We start from the raw sequence: 19,943 nt of genomic DNA, 5'->3' as shown, positions 1-19,943 counted from the left end.
GTGTTCAAAGATGGAGTGGTGTTTCTGTACAGTAACTGTATAATAGCAATCGTTTTGGTGCTATTTTCCTAAATTGGGCCGTATTGGGTAAATGCATGTGTTGGAACATAACATTTCAAAACAGTTTCAACAAATTGCAGCTCGACAAATCTAAATGATGGACAGCACCCTCGCTCTGCTTGCATAAATTAATGCAGAGGTTTACGGCACTCACAAAAAAGACAAGCTCAGTCGAGCACACATACACATATTAAACATTTACACACTCAGTCCTGTGCATATATTCATAGACCTTGTCTCTGTCCCTCTGCCAACCAACACACACACACATACACACACACACACACACACACACGTGCACGCACGTGCACTAAATGTACAAGGAGCTGATGCTGATGAAGCAGTGGCAGCCTTTGGGCTGAGACAGATGATGGATGGATGGGAGTAGATGACTGTGTTGGGTGGCTGCTTGCTCCCTTTCTTTTTTCTCTGCCAGCCCTCCCCATAAAGTATCCCTCACTTTGTCCCTCCTTACTTCTTGCTATACCCTCTCTCACTCTGTCCTTTCCTCCCTTCACACCTACGTCCAAGTCTTTCTTTTTCCCTGCTGATGAGTGATGGATTGAGGATCTGTTCTGGCTCCGTGCTTCCTTCCTGACACTAAAGGTGTCAGCATCTCCACTGTTTGGTTCCTGTACAATTTATAAGACCATTGTTGGACAAGAGGATGAGGAAACCAGACATGTGCTGCAATGGACAAAGAAGGAGAGAGGGATAGAAAATCTAAGATAGATGAGGGAACAGACAGAAGAAGGGGAAGAAAGTAGTGGGGCAAGAGGAGGTTGCCACAGTGGGCTGAAATGTCACTGAGCAATGAGGAGGAAATTTGCCAAATGTCCATACAATTTATACCCAAGAATCTCCAAGTTAATGATCTCTAAAGCTGCAATTTATTTCAATTTTAACTTAAAAACTTTCATCATAAGCGTAAATCTAACCTTAGCAACATGGGAGACTTTATGTCGAACCACACTGATGCTGCGTTTGCTCCAGAAAGTGACAACCGATTAAACTGTGTGAGATGGTTATTAGGATTAGCACAAAGTGATTAAATGTTAATGATATAATGAATAATGGGCCCCCACTCATTCTCATTAGCAACCAGTTGATAACTGTATACAAGGCCACTGTGAGCTGTAGCAGAGAGGGAATGAAGGAAAGAGGAAGCATAATTAGAAAAGGGGGCGAAAAACTTGAGAAATAAGGGAAGGAGTGGAAGACGCTCGGCAAAGGGCTTGTAATAATACTACCTAGTTGTGATTTTTGGATTAGCAAACACTACGGACACTTTAATCCAAAGTCAAACAGGCCTGCCTCAGTATACTTCCTGACATTTAGTACAGACCCTGGAGCAGATTGTAGAACTATGCAGCTGCTCTGGGAGCACAAAATCATTTCCTGAAAATGCCCAGAAATCTGAGACACCACCGATAACAAAAGTAGTCTTCTCAAAAACAGGATTTTAATAGCGGGTTAGGTCCTGTTTCTTACAAGCATGCGCTATTTCTTGCGAATAACCCATTTATATATTTATTTCTGTATTCGTTTGGTTGTCCCGAGGAGCTGATTTATTCGATATAACCAGAGCACCCCCAAGTGGCGAGAAACTGGAACTGCTGACTGTCCAGAGGGATGAGCATCACTTCGGGGACCTGGCAGCAGAGCACAGGAGTAGATTAAGGGGGGAAATTATTTATAAATTTCCCTTCAATTATTTATTAAGCAATTGCTCGCAGTGTTTACTAAGGGGTTATTAAATATTATGCTGCTAAGCTACTCAAAAGACAGAATCGTCAGAGGACATCCTGGGATACTTTTAATTCCAGCGCTCAGAGAATTTAGAGCTTCTAAAACCAGCATTCAGAATGCAATTAGAATAGGGGCTGCTCTGTCAGTTTTCATACCATTTCACTTTTCCATCTCCCTCTTTCTTTATTTTTTCATTTTTGTTCAGCCGGAAAAACTTGCAGTCTCTAGCCAGACGCGTGTGTGTGCGTAGACACACATGTGTATGTATGGCTGAGAGGTAATGGAATAACTGCAACTCAGCTAATCCGATCTGTCTCTCCTTCTCCATCTCCAGTCCCTGTCTTCCTCTCTCTCTCTATCACACTTGCTCAGTACACTGAGAGACAGACCCCTGTCTGCTCAATAGTTTGTCCAGATACTCGCTCCAGGCTTAGCCAGGAAGAGGTAATGTAGCCTTGGATTTTTTTTTTCCTTCTCGGCTTCCACAATAAGCCATCTAATAGACTTTATTAAATGAGAAAGGGAGCAGGAGAGTAACTTTAACCACACAGTACAACATTACGGAGTCAAAATTATTCTGGCTGACATTTATGACACACATTCAGATACATGTCCACACAGATACACTGGTCCATCCCACAGACACTTCCATTGTAAAATGAGATAAAAATTTACAGAGAAATGGACACGTTCATTCCACTATGCTTCTTAAGCCACTCTTCCTGCCTGTTCCCCCCTTGTCACATCTGCTAAGTGCCCTCATGAGAAAACAAAAATTGTATATATCTGTCTGTGTGTGCGCCAGTTTGCTCTAGGTGGATCCCTTCACCAAGAGAGAAAAAGGGGGAAAACACAAAACCATAGCTATCATCACTCTCCACTCTCACCCACACTCTCAGCCTGTCTTGCTTCTCCTCCCTTGCTTTGCTTTGCTATCGTGTGTGTCTTACTCAGTGTGTGTGTGTGTTTGTGGTTGTGTGACCAGAGGGTAGAACACTTCAGAAAGCAAAAGAAAAAAAAGACCAAAAAGTTGGAGAAGAAGAAGCATGAAGAAGCATCCAAAGAAGAAAAAGAGGAAGTGTCATCTGCTTGATAGTTCTGGGAATCAGAGCCGGAAACTAGATTAAAGAGTGTGCTTTTGTTTGTGTGGTACCGTGTCAATTTGCGTTGTTAAGATTTACTTTTTATGGCACATTTGCACACACAGCTCAATCAACACACCCCAGAAAAGACTCTCAGTGTCACAGTTTTCCATGGAGCAACACTGACCCCTGCTGAACGCAGCCGATTTTTTAAATACACCGCATCACTATTGGTATGACGCTCCTAATCGCAGCATTCCGTACCGAGCCTGTGAATACCTAGACTCAAGGAATAAGAAGGCTTTCAAGAACAAAGTAACGAATGTGGCTAGCAACGGTGATGTAAGGTAATGTAACAGACAGGCCTAATTGAGAAAAGCAGATGTGAGATGTCCAGTACAGAAATGAGTCCTTTGAAGGGAATTTTCTGCTGTTCTATCTTTACAATCAAGGATAACTGGATTGAGAGGTTTATCTTTTTCTTTGAAATTATTAATTTTTTGCACGCCGGTGCAGCCCCCTCTAGCTTCTGCCCGGTGGCTACTGGGTGACCCCTCATCTGGGGATCCTCAGCCCTTCCCATGAAGGTGGCACGGATGCCCCTCCGGTGGTCCTCCTTGGGCTCTTGCACTCTGGGGCCTCTGGATGTCTGGGGCCTGGATCTCCTCCATGCCTGCTTCATGCCCTGGGGGACGGGGCTATGGCTCTCTACATCCTCTAGCAGACCATTACATGGGGAAACCATTTGAATACAAGCGCGCCGATCCACACAGGTGTGCACATGGGTGTTCACTATTCGTAGACTTAAATCACACCTTTCTTGGCTGCTACTTCAAAGCACATTGTGCGCTGTCTGTCCTGCGTGCTGCACAACAACATTCAATATTTAGTATTTACTGCTGTTTTCACTTAGCTAGATTAATGCGATGGTGTTGTGTATAGTATGTTGCATTGTTTTGTTTTGTTTTTTTGCTTGTTTTCTATTCTTTTTCTCTCAACAGGTGATCCCGGAGATATTTTTTCTTCCCCCCTTTCTCACTGTCCCTCTCCCCTTCTGTTTTTCTTTTCCTTCCTCTTTCTTTCTCCCTTTCCTATCCCTCACTCATGTCTGTCCCGTCTGTAACAACTGAAAATAAAATAAATAATAAAAACAAAGGTCGATCAAATGGACCAATACGGCAATGCCATGATGATCCATTTGGCAAAATAAATCCATTGGGTATCCTTGTTGGTCTTCAGACAACAATTCTGACGGCTAAAGAACCAAATGGGACAGGCGGAAAAGAAAAAAAAAAAAAAAAAAAAAAAAAAAAAAAAAAAAAAGAAATTATTAATTTTGACTCTATCAATTAGATTGACTTTGAGAACAAATGTAGAGAATTGGTAGGAAAAGACTTAATTTCCTGTATTTTCTCTCTAAACAGTTAAACCCCACATTAATTATGCTTGGTGTTATTGGTATAACTTATAATCACTTCTCAGTTTTCTTCTAATGTAATAATTGTTCTGGAGCGCGAGCTGATATATTTCTCACGACATTTTCAAACGGCAGTTTGGGGATTCAGCAGATGTTGGCTGATTGAGCCTCTAATGTCAGAGTGCTTTTGATTTCTGTCGGCAAGTGTGTGTGTCCAAGTCCTTGAGTCAGACAGGTTTGCTAAAATACCAGTAAAACAGAGTTTTCTTTCACTGGTTTGTCAGGGGTTTTCTCCTGGATACTGTAGGATCTTTACGTCTTAGTATAAAGTCCCTCAACCCTTTGTAAATAAACTTGAACTGAACTGGGTGTGAATCGATGGAGCCGGTTTTAGTTGAAATTTTAAGAAAGGTTTTTAGCTTCACCACTGCACTTCACCAGTTCCACCGATGCTCCGTTCTTGTGTTGTTTTGGGAAAATAATAATTGTAATAATTAACACTACAAGCAAGCATTTTGCCCATAACAAAACAGGGAAGCAGGTGCTTCTTTTCAGCCCTGAGTAACGCCTGGAGTCATCCTCTCAGGACTCCAATAACCTTCAGTAAAAAGATGAGGTAGAAAGCCACCTGAGAGTCAAACTCAAGGAAGAAAAATGCTTGACAATCACATGGCTGCTGCTAGTTAACTTTATTGCTCTGCGCACAAGGTAATAACTGAACGTGATTCAGATGGATGAATTCATCAGCTGATCTCTTCTCTCTTCTGCCATGTCAGAATATATTTAAGGGTTCCTGTTAGAAAAATCACCTGAAACTTACCTGGCTGAAATTATACCTTTGCACAGAGCTCTAATATCTCGTTGAGCAATATGTTGTGTATTCAAACTGACTGAACCTTCAGAAAGTCTTGTACAAGAAGCATGTTTTTATAGAATTATTTCAAAGGTGAGTATTACGGTATACGTTTTTACTTATTCCTTGACATATCTCAGTATCTACTGGACAGAATGGTACAAAGCCATTCTTGGTTATAAGATGATGAATATTTTTTTTTCTTTTGAGGTTTTAAGAGAAATGTTTCAATGATTGGAGTCTAGCTTGGCATTCAATCTGTCAAACACATTGAAGCCCCTCTAAGAATACATTATTATCACTTTTAATGTCCTCTGAATAGTTCCATTCATTATCAAATACCAGCAAAACGAATACAATTCCAGTGAACTTTGGCATAAGCATAGCAACATGGCTACTACGATGCTGAACCATTTATTTTCATTAAAGACAGATTTTAAACTACACATCTTTCATTTTTAGCATTAATAATTGATCATTTTTACCGTCAGTGGAAGTATTTAAAATCTTGTAATGTTGCATGTTTAGCATTGGAAGAAACAAAAGGCAAAAAGGGAATCCTGCCCTTTTAACTGTCAATATGCTGAAATTCCCTATGTCACAAAAGTACCAGTTTCATCTTCTTGACAAGGACACAGAAAAAGTAGTTAAACATAGTTTAAAAAACTGCTGCAATGATGACAGTTGCAAACGAAGCCACTTTGCTTTGAGTGTGTGGGAGGATATGTGCCTACAGCTAAACAAGGGGAAATGACAAGTCAAAATGGCACTTTTTAAAGTCCTGGATCCTGCTATAGGCAGATTTTCAGATGCTACCAGAGTTATATTATGATTGGCTGTGGGTGGAGAAACATGTGCAGGGGGAGCTGAGAAGGAAGGATGAGGGTCAGAGAGGTGAGAGCGAGAAAACACACGAGGTGGGGAAGAGGGAGCTGTGCAAATGAGGACAAAGAGAAAACAAGAAAGATCAAGACATAGAATATAGCATGCGGATAACATGATGAGAAAAACAAATGAAAATGGACTTTAAGGGAATAGACACGGCCGATCTGTACCACGCTGGACGCCGATGAGTATTGACAAACACTGTTTGAACAGAGAATGCTTTCAAAATCAACATTAGACAATTAACAGCGCTCCAGAGAAGACAAAGAAATCTTCAATGTCCAAATTACCAAGTATGGATTAATGAAACTGCAGAACAATCCAGTGTGAAGAAGGAACTCTCTGGACTTCTCAAATGTGCAAATACTGTGAACATGACAACATGACAAAATGCATTAGCAAAAAGGAACAAAGGTCAGGAAAAAACGACATAATGGTGCCAAAATTGATCCACATCATCTCTCGCAGCATTCGCACAAACTGTACTGTGCTTAATGATCATCTGATTGACAACAGAGTGGAACATATTTTGTATCCGAGCTCAGTGCATTCAGATTCAAAACTAAAATGTTCCAATGGAGGTCTGGTGCTGGATCGAGAGTATGTCTAAATATGTGAGAATCAACAATCAACAGGCGATTACAGCTGCTCTATTATTTAGTAGTAGTAAAATGGTTGAAGTGCTTCCTCCTAAATTATCACACTGGTCACAAATATCACCTCTTCAACACCACCGAATCAAACCTCGCAAAGTGGCAGGCCTCAGCTGGTTGAACATGATTTGATTAACTTTGCTAATATGAGTAGGTCCTGGATTTTTATAACAAATGCTGTCATGATCTGTGTTACCATACAATCTTTTAAGAAGCTGAAGCTGTTATAACATCTTTTTACAGAGTCACAATGGTGACCTAATACACCCTTACAGACTTGATAGCTTTGATTTGGAGTCATATTTCTGTCTTTGTTACAAATAAATGTCCATTTTATCCTGTTTTAACTTCTACTAATTCCTGCAAACAAATGTTAGCCAACATTTATTAGGACAGTTTGCCAAATTCCTAGTTTGTAATAATTATTTGGAGGCTAACCACTAAAACAAATCCCAACACTGTTAACAAAACGTTTTCCATTTTGTTTCAGGAATTTTCGATTTCCCAGGTCTGTTTGTTGATCTTTTGCCATTTCAGTATACAGTGGAGGAAACAATCGTTTCATATCCTGTTAAATTTGTAAGTTTGGTTTGCAGATATCTCAGGAAGTATTTTGGTGCACAGAAATGCTCTAAATCCTACGTTTCTTGGCTGCTGTTCACGTTGAAGCTTCACTTTAGTTTTGGGCTGATCCGCTACCTTTCTCATAACCATCTTCACGCTATCCGATTATTAAGTGATGACGTGACGAATCCTACTTCCGGGCCTAAAGTAGTCTGCATTTAATATGACTTTTGTGTTGTTAACATGTTTAATGCTTTGTATTTTCTTCTATTTAATCTCAAAAAGCTCCTAAAAAAAGTTAGTGATCACCGTTGACCTCCCTCAGCTTTTATTACCGCTAATCATTTATTTAAGCTCAGTTTTTGAAACCTTAGGATGTAACTACAGCCCAGCCCATGCAGCAGTATATGAATGACTAACCTCGTATTGTGGATGGATTATCTCAGTTGTTCTCCTGGCTGAAGTTTGGTCCGTTTACAGCATCCTGTCATGCGATTACATTTGTTCCTGACCACCGAGAAAACTCACGTTAACTTTTATCGAGTGGAAAAAAAGTTAGCTTGTTTATATTATGCTAACATAGCTGTGTCGCTAGCGGTCACGTAGCACATCATTATATACCAGCTAGCCAAACTTCAGTAACCCTACAAACGTCACTGCTGTTTAGTTTTCTGTCTTCATTTATGTTGGAAGTGATAGCAAAGCTGTACATTTTAATTTGTTTCCAAACCCCCGCAGTCAGGACATGCTATATTGTATTTAGATGGAAGCTAGCAAGCTAACTTCCTGCTAACTTCTAACTCCATTAAATGTCATAAATTCCATTTTCATGGATGCCTCGATGTTAAACTCAGTTGTTACACCTGGTAGAGCAGAACGCTGATAATTTTATTAAAGATGAAAGACTTTAGACAGTGTTTTAACTCTCAGTAATGCCACAGTGATCATTTGATATATGGACCTGCAGCAGACACGAGCCCAGACACGGCTAGTGACGTCAGACTGAACGTTCGGATGAAGCAAGATCTTGCATGGAGCTCTTGATCGCAGGTGATTCACAATCATTTCTTCCATTTCTGAATAATCATACCAACAGCTGTCACCTCATCACGAAGCTTCTTGCTGATGTCTTGTAGCCCATTCTACGGATTGATTGTGATCTGTGTGTCACATGGGCACACAGCAAATCTGTAGGAGCCAGAATTTTGCCTGGGTGGTCGGGGGATCAAATACTTCTTACACTCAATGAGATGAACAAATCAATTTGTAACTTTTAAATAATGTCTTTTTTCTGGATTTTTGGTTGGTATTCTGTCTCTCTACATTAAAATGAAACTGCTGTAAAAATTTATTTATAAGTGAACAAAGTTACAAATTCAGTAGGGTGTCACATAATTATTTCCCACAATGTATAGCGGCACAATAGTGCATGTGAAACTGACAATAATGGTGGCCAAACACAGAGAGTTATGCAACAGCTAACAGTTTATTAGATTGCTTCTAATATATTCAGGGACAAAATTGAAATTATTACTAAGAGAAAACACTCCAGGCTCTCTGATTCATTTCAGAGAGTTAGTCTTTATATAAAAGGACTATTTAGGCTTTTGGATTTATTCTTGCATAGAAACCGATTTTTCTATTATTGTGCCTGTCCACTGTAGGTGCACTTACACACACAGCAAGACAGGTTATGTGATTTCAGAAGCTTTTGCCAAACTTGAAGGACAAACAAGCATCACACTGTGAGGATGGCAGGGGAAAGAGTCAAGCACAGTTATTATTACACACACAAAGAGCGATGAAAGATGCGCATGCCTGTCCATTGGCAATGACAGTGTGAACCCCACCAGTATGCACGATTCTCCATCCCTTTCTCTGACTTTCTCTCTCTCTGCACACAGGTGTAGAGAGAAACAGACAAATAGAAATAAATTCCTTTTTTCATAAATAACTCCCAATGTCAAGTGGCTGCTCCCATTGCTATTCACTGAGTATCAAAGAGAAATGCTTATTTGTGTCCGGTAACAGTAATCACAGTGTGCTTTATCTTACCACCAGGAGTTCTCCTGAATGTCTAAGCTCCTCAGAGCAACAGTTATTTGTCAATGAAGAGAATACTTCATCTAAAATGCAGTGAATGCTTCTTATTCGGGAACATGAAAACAAGTTCTTGAAAAAGGATCTTCTTTCAAGGATGCTTTTATGTATGCCAATCAACCACAACATAGAAACCACTAAAAGCAGAAGTGAATAATAACATTGATCAATTTCTTACAATAAAATGCTCGTCATTCATTTGGATGTTATTCTGTCCAGTACCGCCCACACTGTTGCAGATCAGCAGTGTAGCAATGGCACTTCCCAAAGGCAGTGGCCTCCCGAGCAGGGCGAGGTGCTTCATGAAACTAATACAACTGATCCAAACTGCCAAGATCTCAATCTGACTGCACATGCATTGGATGGATCCGCAAAGGACCTACCCCGTAACCCACTGTGCCCATAGGATTTGTTGCCAATGTTCCAGTGCCAGACTCCACAGTACATCAGTCAGTCAGAGCTATGTTGATGGCATAAGGAAGACTTACACAATATTAGGCAGGTAGTTACATAAAAATAAATGTAAAAAGTGAGAGGGCTTTTTTAATCACTGACTAAAGCTAAACACTCATGTTAGCATTCTAAAATACTTGCAGTAACAATATCATTATGCTGATGTCTTTGTCACTGTGCAGCAGGCTAGCATGTAAACATTAACAGCCCCTAAACACAAAGCGCAGACTAGGCTGATTGGAAAGATTCTTCTAAAAACAAAACAAAAAAAACAAAATTGAAGAGAATGAAATTTTGACCTGACAATTCCCATGTTATTGCATCGTTATAGAAAAGCCCACCTGCAGAGCAAAACAAGGCTTTCCTCTGCAGCCTGACAGTTATTTCATATTTGTTTAGCCAAAATGCTGGATAGCTGTTAAATTGGATGCACTAACAAGCCACTTGGTTTGCTCACAAGCACAGAGTACAGAAAATAGTGCACACAGCTCCCCTAGTCCTGTTATAAAATGCCATCTCACATCAATCCTCCCCTTCCACAGCAAGACGGGTTGTCAGTGGTGATCTTTTAAACTGACTTCGATTAGATTTATGCCATTAAATCTTATTGAAAATATTACCGCCTTTTCACTACAGCTCCAGAACTAGCTAATGTTTGCTAATTAGCACTCACCATTGATTGGACAGTGAAGAGTTTTGCGTCATTCACCTCTCACGGCAGCTTTATTGGCCTATCCAAATCAAAAATAGAGATAGGAAACCAATGGTTAACATCATAGTGGCTACATCCATCTTTCACATGCAGTCTATGATTGCACCAAGCATCAGTGTAACCCCCTACTCAATAAAGCAGTTGCCAAAGCAATTCATTTAAGCCCACAAATGGAGGCCTTGAAAAGGAAAGGTCAGGAGTTCATAAAAGACACGGGGATTGATCTTTGGAGAAAAAAATCTATATAAATGTTGGTAAGGCAATGGTTGTAAGGTAGGTGTTGAAATAGGAAAGGAATAAAAGAGAGTGATGGGTTGTGCAAGCATTTCTCAATTGACTGAACATCTTATCTAAAAGATTCAAGTCCAGTTTTCTATCAGATTTGAGTCTCTATGGAAACTTTCAAGATCTTCCCTTGAGTATTCTCTAAATGTTTGAGAATACAATCCAAGTTCATATTATATTAAGTAAAAAATTTTTTTTAAAGTAGTTCCAACACCATAGCTGTACTTATTCATTCATATGAAATACAATTAAAGAAGGGAAGCTCAAGGTCTTCAACTCCCATCTTAATAGCTTCAGTGGCCTTACAACAATGAATGTTAAGACATTAAAACAGGGTGTGTGAAGTAGGTTGAGACATTTTAGAGAAGCAGGTGGAAAAAAAGAAAAGAGAGTAAAGAGAGAAGGAATTAATAATGGATGTTACTCGTTTTAGTGTGACAGATTTAATAAATGGTCATCAAAATGTTATAACTAAAAGATTAAGCTCCTTTCTGAATATTTTCATAATGAAGACGGGCTGAGCATCCTGAAAGTATTCTCTAAATGTTTCTGAATACAGAGCCTGCTCACACCACCTTAGTAGAAATAAGCTAAAGTAGTGCCGTGTTCATAGTTGCACTTACTCTTTAATACACAAAGTATAAAGTCTCAAGGTCTTAAACTTACTTCTAAATAGTTTTAGTGAGCATACAGGGAAAAATAAACAGAGAATAAAGGTTGGAATGAAAAACACATCATACTGCTTTTATGAAATATGAAGGTGTGATGAATAAGGCACGCTAGCCTTGCAACATGACATAAATCTTCCACAGTGCGCTCCTTGGCCTGGAAAGTACTGAATATAATATTGAAATGGTTTGACACAGCAGAGAAAAGTGCTCCCCCCCCCCCCCCCCCCTTTTATTGTATAGCCATCACTTCAGCTATGAAGACAAATTATTAGGTCCAGTCAAGCACTTCTACTGTTATTGTAACTGGGTACGAGGGGGTGACGGTTCTTTGAATATTAGAAATTTTACATGTCTTCTTTATGGTGCATTCTTTCAGCATCCTTTCTTGTCAGATTCTTTCAGATTCCTTTGTCTCTCTCCCAGCTTTGGGAAGTGTTAACAGGCTCAAGGTAATGAAAGGCAGTAGCTAAAAAACACTTGACAATGCTGAATTGCATGTTACAATTAGAAACATATTAAAAACAGTGGGAGATGGAAAGGCAAGGCCAATATGAGTCTTGATTGTGAAGGAATATACTACAGGCTTCTGTGTATTTAAGCTTAAATAAAGGGCTGTCTCAATAAAGTGTCATTTACTGTGGATGAAGAATAGCTTTTCTGGAAGAGTGTGAAAGGCTTCTTGCCCTATTGATTTTGTGTGATGTAGTATTTTGCTATAACCTACATCTGGTTCACTTATTTGACCATTACGCCCTTTTCTTGAACAACTCAACAATAGCAGGTGACTGCATTTTTCGACAAGTCCTCCAACTTAAACATGGCAATATACAGTTTGTTTATGCTCTCCAGTTATCATTTGTCCAAACATTTCTTAAAAGATTCACTGGGCGATCATTTCTTTGGTTCTTGAAAGCCACGAAAGGATCAGATCAGCCAAAGAGTCACAGACGAAAGGAGACATGGTGACGTGCTAATAACAAATGCAAGGACTTACAGCTTACACCAAAAAAAAGAATAATAATTTTTAGGTGTTTTATACTACAGGTGAACTCACACAGCAAGAAAAACAAGGAAAAAAACATTTGCAGGCCAGGGCAAGAGAAAACATTACACAAAGGTTTAAGGTAGCTTATTATTTAGACCAAGATACCAGACACCAAGGCCATTAAAACAAAAATGTAAAATACCAAAATATTGTGCATACAGATGTGCTTGATTTTTCTATTGTGCTACAGTCACACTAGGAAAAACAGTGACTGGAGACAGCAGCCCAATGAAAATATTTGCCACAGGGCCGTGGTCTGTGACCACTCACAGTCAGCTGTCTATCACCAGGTGACCTGCGCAGTCACATTGAGATTGAAAGTGGTTGTTCACAGGTGGAGAGTGTTGCACACTCAGCCTTTAAAGAAGCAGCTGCTTGTCACACAACTTGCAATTGTTTGCAAAGTGTAAAGAATTTCAATAAAATCCGCAGTCCATCCCTGATTTTTTCTACTTGCCATCAGTCTCTGTCCTATTTTCGCTCTAGTTTGACTGAGCTATTGATTAGTAAAAAATATAGAGAAATTATTATTACTCTGCTTTTAGGAAGAGGAAGGTGAAAAAATGAAAAGAAACAGCAGCACTGTAGCAGTGATGACTTTATTTCCAGTAGATCAACTTACTGCAGGCCCTGTTGTATGATTTCTTTATTTTGTTTTAAGCGTTTAAAGTCAGTGGCAGAGAGCCCACATTTTTCCTTTTATAACCACCATTACAGGCCTTTGTGGGGGCGATTACAAATGTTCTATTTCTGACTACTGGACAAACAAAAATGTATTTCATGCTTGAATAAATGAAACTCTACTTAACAAAATTGGTTTAAAAATGCCTGTATTATAATTCTTGTCTTGGCTCAGAACAAAATCTCTGTGGAGGGGTGCCAAAAATTTCCTCCTCTCTTAGAGTATGTTTTCTTTTTTAAGCCAAATCAAGCTTAACAGCATCCCAGCTTGAAGTGGCTTTCTGATGTCGCCAAAGAAAAAGTCAGAAAGACCAACCTGCACACAAAAAAACAGCTTCCTATTCTTCATAAGGCTACCAACTTAGTGAGGCTTATGATTCCCTGACCAGAAAGAGTCTCAGAAGAAAGGGAAACGTGTTCAAATCAAAGTGCAAAAGAGAGCAGGAAAGGGAAAATGAAAGTATAATTGTGGTTTGGTCTTTTTTGTATTTGCTTTTTTTTAAAACTAAATAAACATCTTCAGAAAAACCGCTTCAGCGATGGAATTAAAACAAAACGATGACTCATACAAGAGTGTTTGAAATGCACAGGCAGAAGGTAAATGTTTGCGTGATGCATACAGCAATGTTTAGGTATACCGAGCACCGCACACATTAAACAGACTACTTTCACAATCCCCCACGAACAACAAGCACTATCTATTATGCTCACTGCAGATTCAGCTAAGTAGGTATTTCTTAATTACACCTCACAGATAACTTCTCTTGTTATTGGGTTCAGACATCAAAAAGGAAAGATACCATCTGTAGACAGAAGCACTGCTTTAATCCACATTTTCTCTCTCCACACACACGCATACATGTACACGCGGAGAAAGAGATCAGCCTCTGCTAGCTTTTTCCTCACCTTGAAAATAAGATTAAAATGTTATCGGTTGTACCACCTGCACAGTGCTGCTCTGACTTCACAGATACAACACATCAAGCCTAATCCTGAGTGTAAGATATGTAACACACACAGGTCTGGGCACACAGATCAGCTAAAACGGTGCTTACAGACACTTGTTACCACGGATTGTTACTCTAATGGAGGGGTTTTCTTTAAGAGCACCTCTATATTACATTATTACATTAGAAGCAAGACAAGAGGATACGAAATCCTCAACAAAAAAAAATCTCTGCCATGGTTGTGCCTCGTTGCCACAATAAGTTTGGTGAAAGGATGACACCAAGTGTTCAATTACGGTACTGCAATATTGTTTGAAACCTTAATATCAGTGTTATTTTAAGGCTTTTTTTTTTACTTAAACAGATACAATTAATGAATGTTTAAATATGAATGTAGTCATCACTTATGATACATCATTTTTCAAAAGAAGCACTTTTCAAGACATTGGTAAAGAAATCTTGAAATATCAGATCATCAATCATTGTACAATTTTAAAACTAAAAAAGGATGCATCTACATTAAAACTGTTTCGTTACCGGAGGGGGGGTTCTTAGATCAAATTATTTGGGCCTATATTTATTAATTTTTAAAGAACAACTTGGAACCATTTATCAACTTACAAGAGTTTACTGCCTGCAGAGTATTAAAAATTTTCTGCTAAAAATTAATTAAATGGATGTTCTTCTAGATTATGGCAATCGCGACTTTTCTTACTTTATGATGTAATCAATAGGGCAGCGCTGTTAACACATTCCCTCAACATGAAAGATCCCCGGTACAAGACTGGGAGGAGGCACAAATCCCCGAGAGCAGGCACAAATCCCTGGGAGGGTTGCATCAGGAAGAGCATCCAGCTTAAAACTCAGTGCCAAATCAAATATGTGGCTCCATCTGCTGCAACAGCTCCTTACAAATAAGGGAGCAGTCATAAGCTTTTTCTTTATGATGTAATTTTCCTCATTAAAAACAAAATCTAAGCACCGATCAATAAACATCAATCAGCGACCAGTAATTTTTTTTTAATGCAAAGTTGGCATAACGAGAGGTATAGCAAGAAAAGTTGCTGTTGCAGACATTAACTACTGCACCTTAACCAATTTTAGTGTCCTGTGGATATCTGTTTAAATTTGTAGTATTTTGCAAAGTATTTTTAGAGTTAAGCTTACCAGTTTGAATAAATGTTACAGCTGATAAATGTAGGCTCTGATCCATGGCTGACAAGTGCTTGTGTGCTCACAGGCCCATTGCAGTTGACACAACACGATAATATGCATATTCACAGTCTGACCTATCTTTGCACACGGTAAACGACACAACACATTCTTGTTTTTCATCCTTTAGTAACATTAAAACATTTTTATATGTTATTAGATTAACCTTTCTGGAATGCACAGTATAATTCAGGACAATCACTTTAAAAGATAGATATACAAAAAGAAGGCCTGCAAAGCCTCACACGGACTGTATTGCAACACAACATAGCTCTGTAGCATCTTAAAGAAATACACATATTTAAGTTGTCCTTTCATGATGTATGTTGGATCTCTATCAACATGCATCAAGGTGGATCCTCTGGTGGCGTTTGAGATTACATTTCTGGGTAAAGCGTTTGCCACAGGCCAAGCAGCAGTATGGTCTCTCTCCAGTGTGGACGCGACGGTGTGCTTTAAGGTTGCTCAGCTTGGTGAAACTCCGGCCACAGAGCGAACAGCAGAAAGGCCGCTCACCTGTGTGAGTCTGCAGGTGGGCCTTCAAGTTACTGGGGTGGGGGAAGCACTTCCCACACTGCCCACAGCGTAGGAGATGCCTTGGAGCAGCGTGAGACTGAGAGTCTGGATGGGTACCAGGACTGACGTGGTGAGAGTTTGCAGGATGGTGCTGGGACCTGTTGCTGACCCAGGAGTCTCCAGTTCGGTTAAGGGTTGATGTCTGTTTGTCACCCAGGTGAACTCGCTGGATTGAGGATACAGCAGGAGATGCTTTGGATGTGGATGGAATTCTTTGAAGGTTATTTAAGTTTACAACTTGAGAGGGAGCTATAGACAGTGCCGCAGCGGTACTGTTCGAGAGAGTGTGAGAGGGCTTTTTCATCGGTCGGTGGAGATGCTGTAAAGCGGCTTGCAATCTGAAACCTGAACCAGCTTTGGAATGTAGCTTCATAACCTCTTGCACAGCAGCTTTTTGAGAAATGTGGTTTAGTCTGTGTGCTTCTGAACTCACCTTGTGCTGCTTTACTGAACATGAAAAAGAGGACATACCTGAGTTTGTTATTTTCTTTTCTATACGCTCACCTTCCTCACATCCATCAGAATCAAGAAGGACTTCCTTCTTGATAGTCAGGCCTAAAACATCACTGTTTTTTAGTCTTGCCTTAGGGGACCCTGAGGATGAACTTTTATCTCTGCCTGGGGTAACCTGAATGTCCGCTCTGACAGAATCAGACAGCTCATTTTCTGCTTTAGTTTTGACTGGATCACGTTCCGTTTCAGCTCCAAGTCTGGGATTGTGCAACAACTCAGCGCCTGTGACAGTCAAGCCAGCCCAACTGGTATCTATTTCCAAAGATGAAACACGCGGTCGATCTGTAGACAGGTGTTTTTCCTGCCTGTCTTCAGGAAAGCCATAACCAGCAGCTATCTGTGGGTCTTTCTTCATGACATTTCTCAATAATTCCTCACTGTTTTCTTCAGTCTGTTTGGGTTGTACCTCAACTGTTCCACTCTCGTTGTCTGATCCAGGTCCCTCTTCATCTAGAAAATAAGGATTTTTCTTTTTAATTAAGGAAATAAAAATTAATTAATTAAAAAAATGCAACAATGTTATTGTTTCTTTCAGGCCTGAATTCCTTTTAGGTGCACTGAGGTAAAGTGGACAACAAAAATTCTATCTTCATTTTGGAGATAGGGACCAGTCACTTAAATGTCATCTTCTAAATTTGAAAAGCCATTTTATTCTAATTTACTTTACTGAATTTATTATACTAACGTGTTGTATTATATCCTACTATTTGCATTATATTCTATTGTACTTTATTAAGATTTTTACCTTATATTGGCTACTTTGTTTTATCATATTAGGCTTATTGAAGAAAAAAGCCTAATCTTTTCTGTTCTAGGTTGTGTTTAATGTTTTGCATGCTGTAATAAAGGAATTTCCCAACTTTTCAGATGTTCAAAGTCTATTTGAGCGTGTGTTAGCATGCACATCATTGTAGGTACCATTAATGCTGGAAAAACACCAACTGCAATCCAGGCGACACCTTTCTCAGAAAATGTCTTGCTTAATTCAACATTCTTCATGTAAAAGAGTCTGAATGTTAAAGTGGCCTACCTGCTACACAAACCTGTCATGTACTGGGGTGGGGAGTTTGAACAACAACAAAGGATGTGGAAATTGCCTAGTGGTCACTTTTTGTCTGGCAATTAATTTTCCCCAGGAGCCACAGAGATAAAAAAAAAATAATTATATTAATTTATTAATGTTGAGCAAACTGAGTTGAGGTTAACAAGTCAAGCTCTCCAAAAGCAAAGAATAAATTATAAAACAATGTGTCAACCATAACACCTGCTTGAGGGGATAGGGAGCTATATCACGGCACACGGTAGGGTCGAGAGGGTATGTGTTTGTGCAATAAATAATGCTTAATGTTCCTTTACTATGGACAGACTGAAAGAAAGATAAGATCCTAACAATACGTACCACTACAGTTCCACCCTCCCATATGCACAGAGGAGCAAGATGGCTGACTAACTTCTTCCTCCTTCGTAGCAACAGCTGATCTCACATCCTTTTCTTCTGCTGCCTGAAGACATACAGTGCATGAAATACTGTGAATATCTACTGGTTCCATTTCACCAATTTTTAGAGCCATTATCGAAACTGTTGTTTTTTTATACAACATTACAGCTCTTATAGCACTTGAAATGTGTCCAGAAGCACCCAATAAAATACAGATACATAAAGAAGATGATGATTATTTAGTGTCAGTACAACATCATAACTTTGCTCTGGTAGTCATTTAATCTGGCTCACCTCTGGCTCCCTTTCAGGGCTCTGTGCAGCTGTAGCACTGTCTGCCTCTGGTAGCGACTCTGATGTGTCTTCTAGTCTGCAGCTTGCTGTCCATCTTTCAAAAGAGTCACTCTCGGTCTTCACACTAAGGCCCCTCACTTGTTCTTAAAAAAAAAACAGAAACACAACAGTGTTTACAATATTTAGGGCATCCCATGACCTATATAAAATTCATTTTACGCCTGTTTCTTCTTACCTTCCTGATGGTTTTTAGACCTTTCTTCTGCAGTGTCAGTGGACAGTTCCACACCATGCCTTGCACAGTGCACGCCCCTTCCAGTCTTTCCTCCTTCTTTCCCTGCTTGATCCTTGAATTTGCTCTCAATCCACTGCAGCTGCATCCTCAGGGACTCTATCTCCTGGCTCCTGCGCTTCACCTCCACCAAAAACACATCTTCCACCAACCTGGTCACCTCAAACATGGCTGTCTTCACTACAGCCTCCATCACATCTGAAAGCTGGGTCTGAAAGGTGACTATGAGGGTGTCCAGGTCCGACATGGTGCACTCTATCAGCCTCCCTTGTCTATTAGCTGTTACTCACAGGGCTTATGTGCTTTAGTGAATGAATGCAAAGGAGAATGACGTTTGATGTTTTATTAAATGGTGTATTGTAATCCTGCTACATGTTGTAAGCTGAAGGCCATAACCGCAGAGTAATTTCTATTCAACAATACACCAATTTTCCGCTGTCGGTATTCCTCGTGAGGAGGGATAAGCTTTTATTAATAACATTATTAATGGTTATTAATAAAAGCTTTATTAATAACCATTAATTAGCAGCCTAACGCGATATTTACTGATATGACACGTCGATTTGAACTGTCAGCTAGCCAGCTAATATTTAGCTGTAGCATTCGTGTGATATCGTTTCCGGTACGAGTGCTACAGACACTGTAAACGGGAGTGAAATCTTAATTGTCGAGATGTTTCACGCGTGGGTTTTTGCTTTCGATTGTAACAGCTGTTTAGATAAGGGAATTAAATTGCGTTGAACGAAGCTAGCTACTTATCACTCGCCTGTGGTCCTTGTTTTTGCTCGTGGCGTCACGCACAACGCAGTACGGTGGCCTCGACTGGAGACGAGTAAAAAACGAAACGCGTTTTACTAAAGTGAAACCATCAGGCTGCACCTGGCAGTCAGTTTTAACTTGTAATCGTTTTGCAGACATTTTTTTTTTCATATTTTCTTTGCGGCCGACAGGACAGCGTTTGAAAATGTGAAGAAGAGTTTAAATTTTGGACTTTTCATACTACATGAAAGTAATTAAGTATTAGATAATTAAATGACAGAAAATCTCCATTTTTTTTTACTGTCTACTACAGAATTTATGGGCAGTTAGAACTAACAGAACTTATTCTTTTGCACATTATTTCTTTCTTTTACTAAAAAACTATTAGTTTGGTCGTAGTTTTTCTATCATGTAGAAAAACTAAGTTTTCTTCCATTTTTTATTTATTTATTTATTTATTTATTTTGTATCTTGAGAATTAAATATGTAGCTAAACTTCTTTACACAAACAGAAGAGGCAGTGGTTTTTCCCACTTGCCTGCTTTAGGCCTTTCCCTGAGTCCAGATCTTAAATTAAATCCACTTTTTAGTTTACAGTTCTGTCTCATATCCCCACAACAAACCTTTGAGCCTCAAAAAATTAACTTCCAGCATTCTTGTGAGGATAATATGCACCAATTTTTACCACGTTGTGGTGGAAAT

At 39.5% G+C, this 19,943-nt stretch overlaps 2 protein-coding genes across 2 annotated transcripts in view; one reads left to right on the top strand and one right to left on the bottom strand.

Annotated features, from left to right (window-relative positions):
- The window catches only part of LOC146516248 (perforin-1-like), a 579,062-nt gene that overhangs the window by 163,313 nt on the left and 395,806 nt on the right, over positions 1-19,943 (top strand). The window lies entirely within an intron of this gene.
- LOC146516268 (uncharacterized) lies at positions 11,708-19,411 on the bottom strand. The gene is made up of 4 exons (XM_085163411.1): positions 18,426-19,411; positions 18,191-18,333; positions 17,858-17,960; positions 11,708-16,908 (listed from the first exon to the last, which is right to left on the bottom strand). The coding sequence occupies exons 1-4, from the start codon at positions 18,727-18,729 to the stop codon at positions 15,707-15,709; spliced, it is 1,752 nt and encodes a 583-aa protein (XP_085019537.1). The 5' UTR covers positions 18,730-19,411; the 3' UTR covers positions 11,708-15,706.

This window comes from Neolamprologus multifasciatus, chromosome 6, assembly GCF_963576455.1.
Source record: "Neolamprologus multifasciatus chromosome 6, fNeoMul1.2, whole genome shotgun sequence".
NCBI lineage: Eukaryota > Metazoa > Chordata > Actinopteri > Cichliformes > Cichlidae > Neolamprologus > Neolamprologus multifasciatus.
Note: the sequence above shows the minus strand (reverse complement) of the source record. Positions and strands in the feature narration are given on the sequence as shown.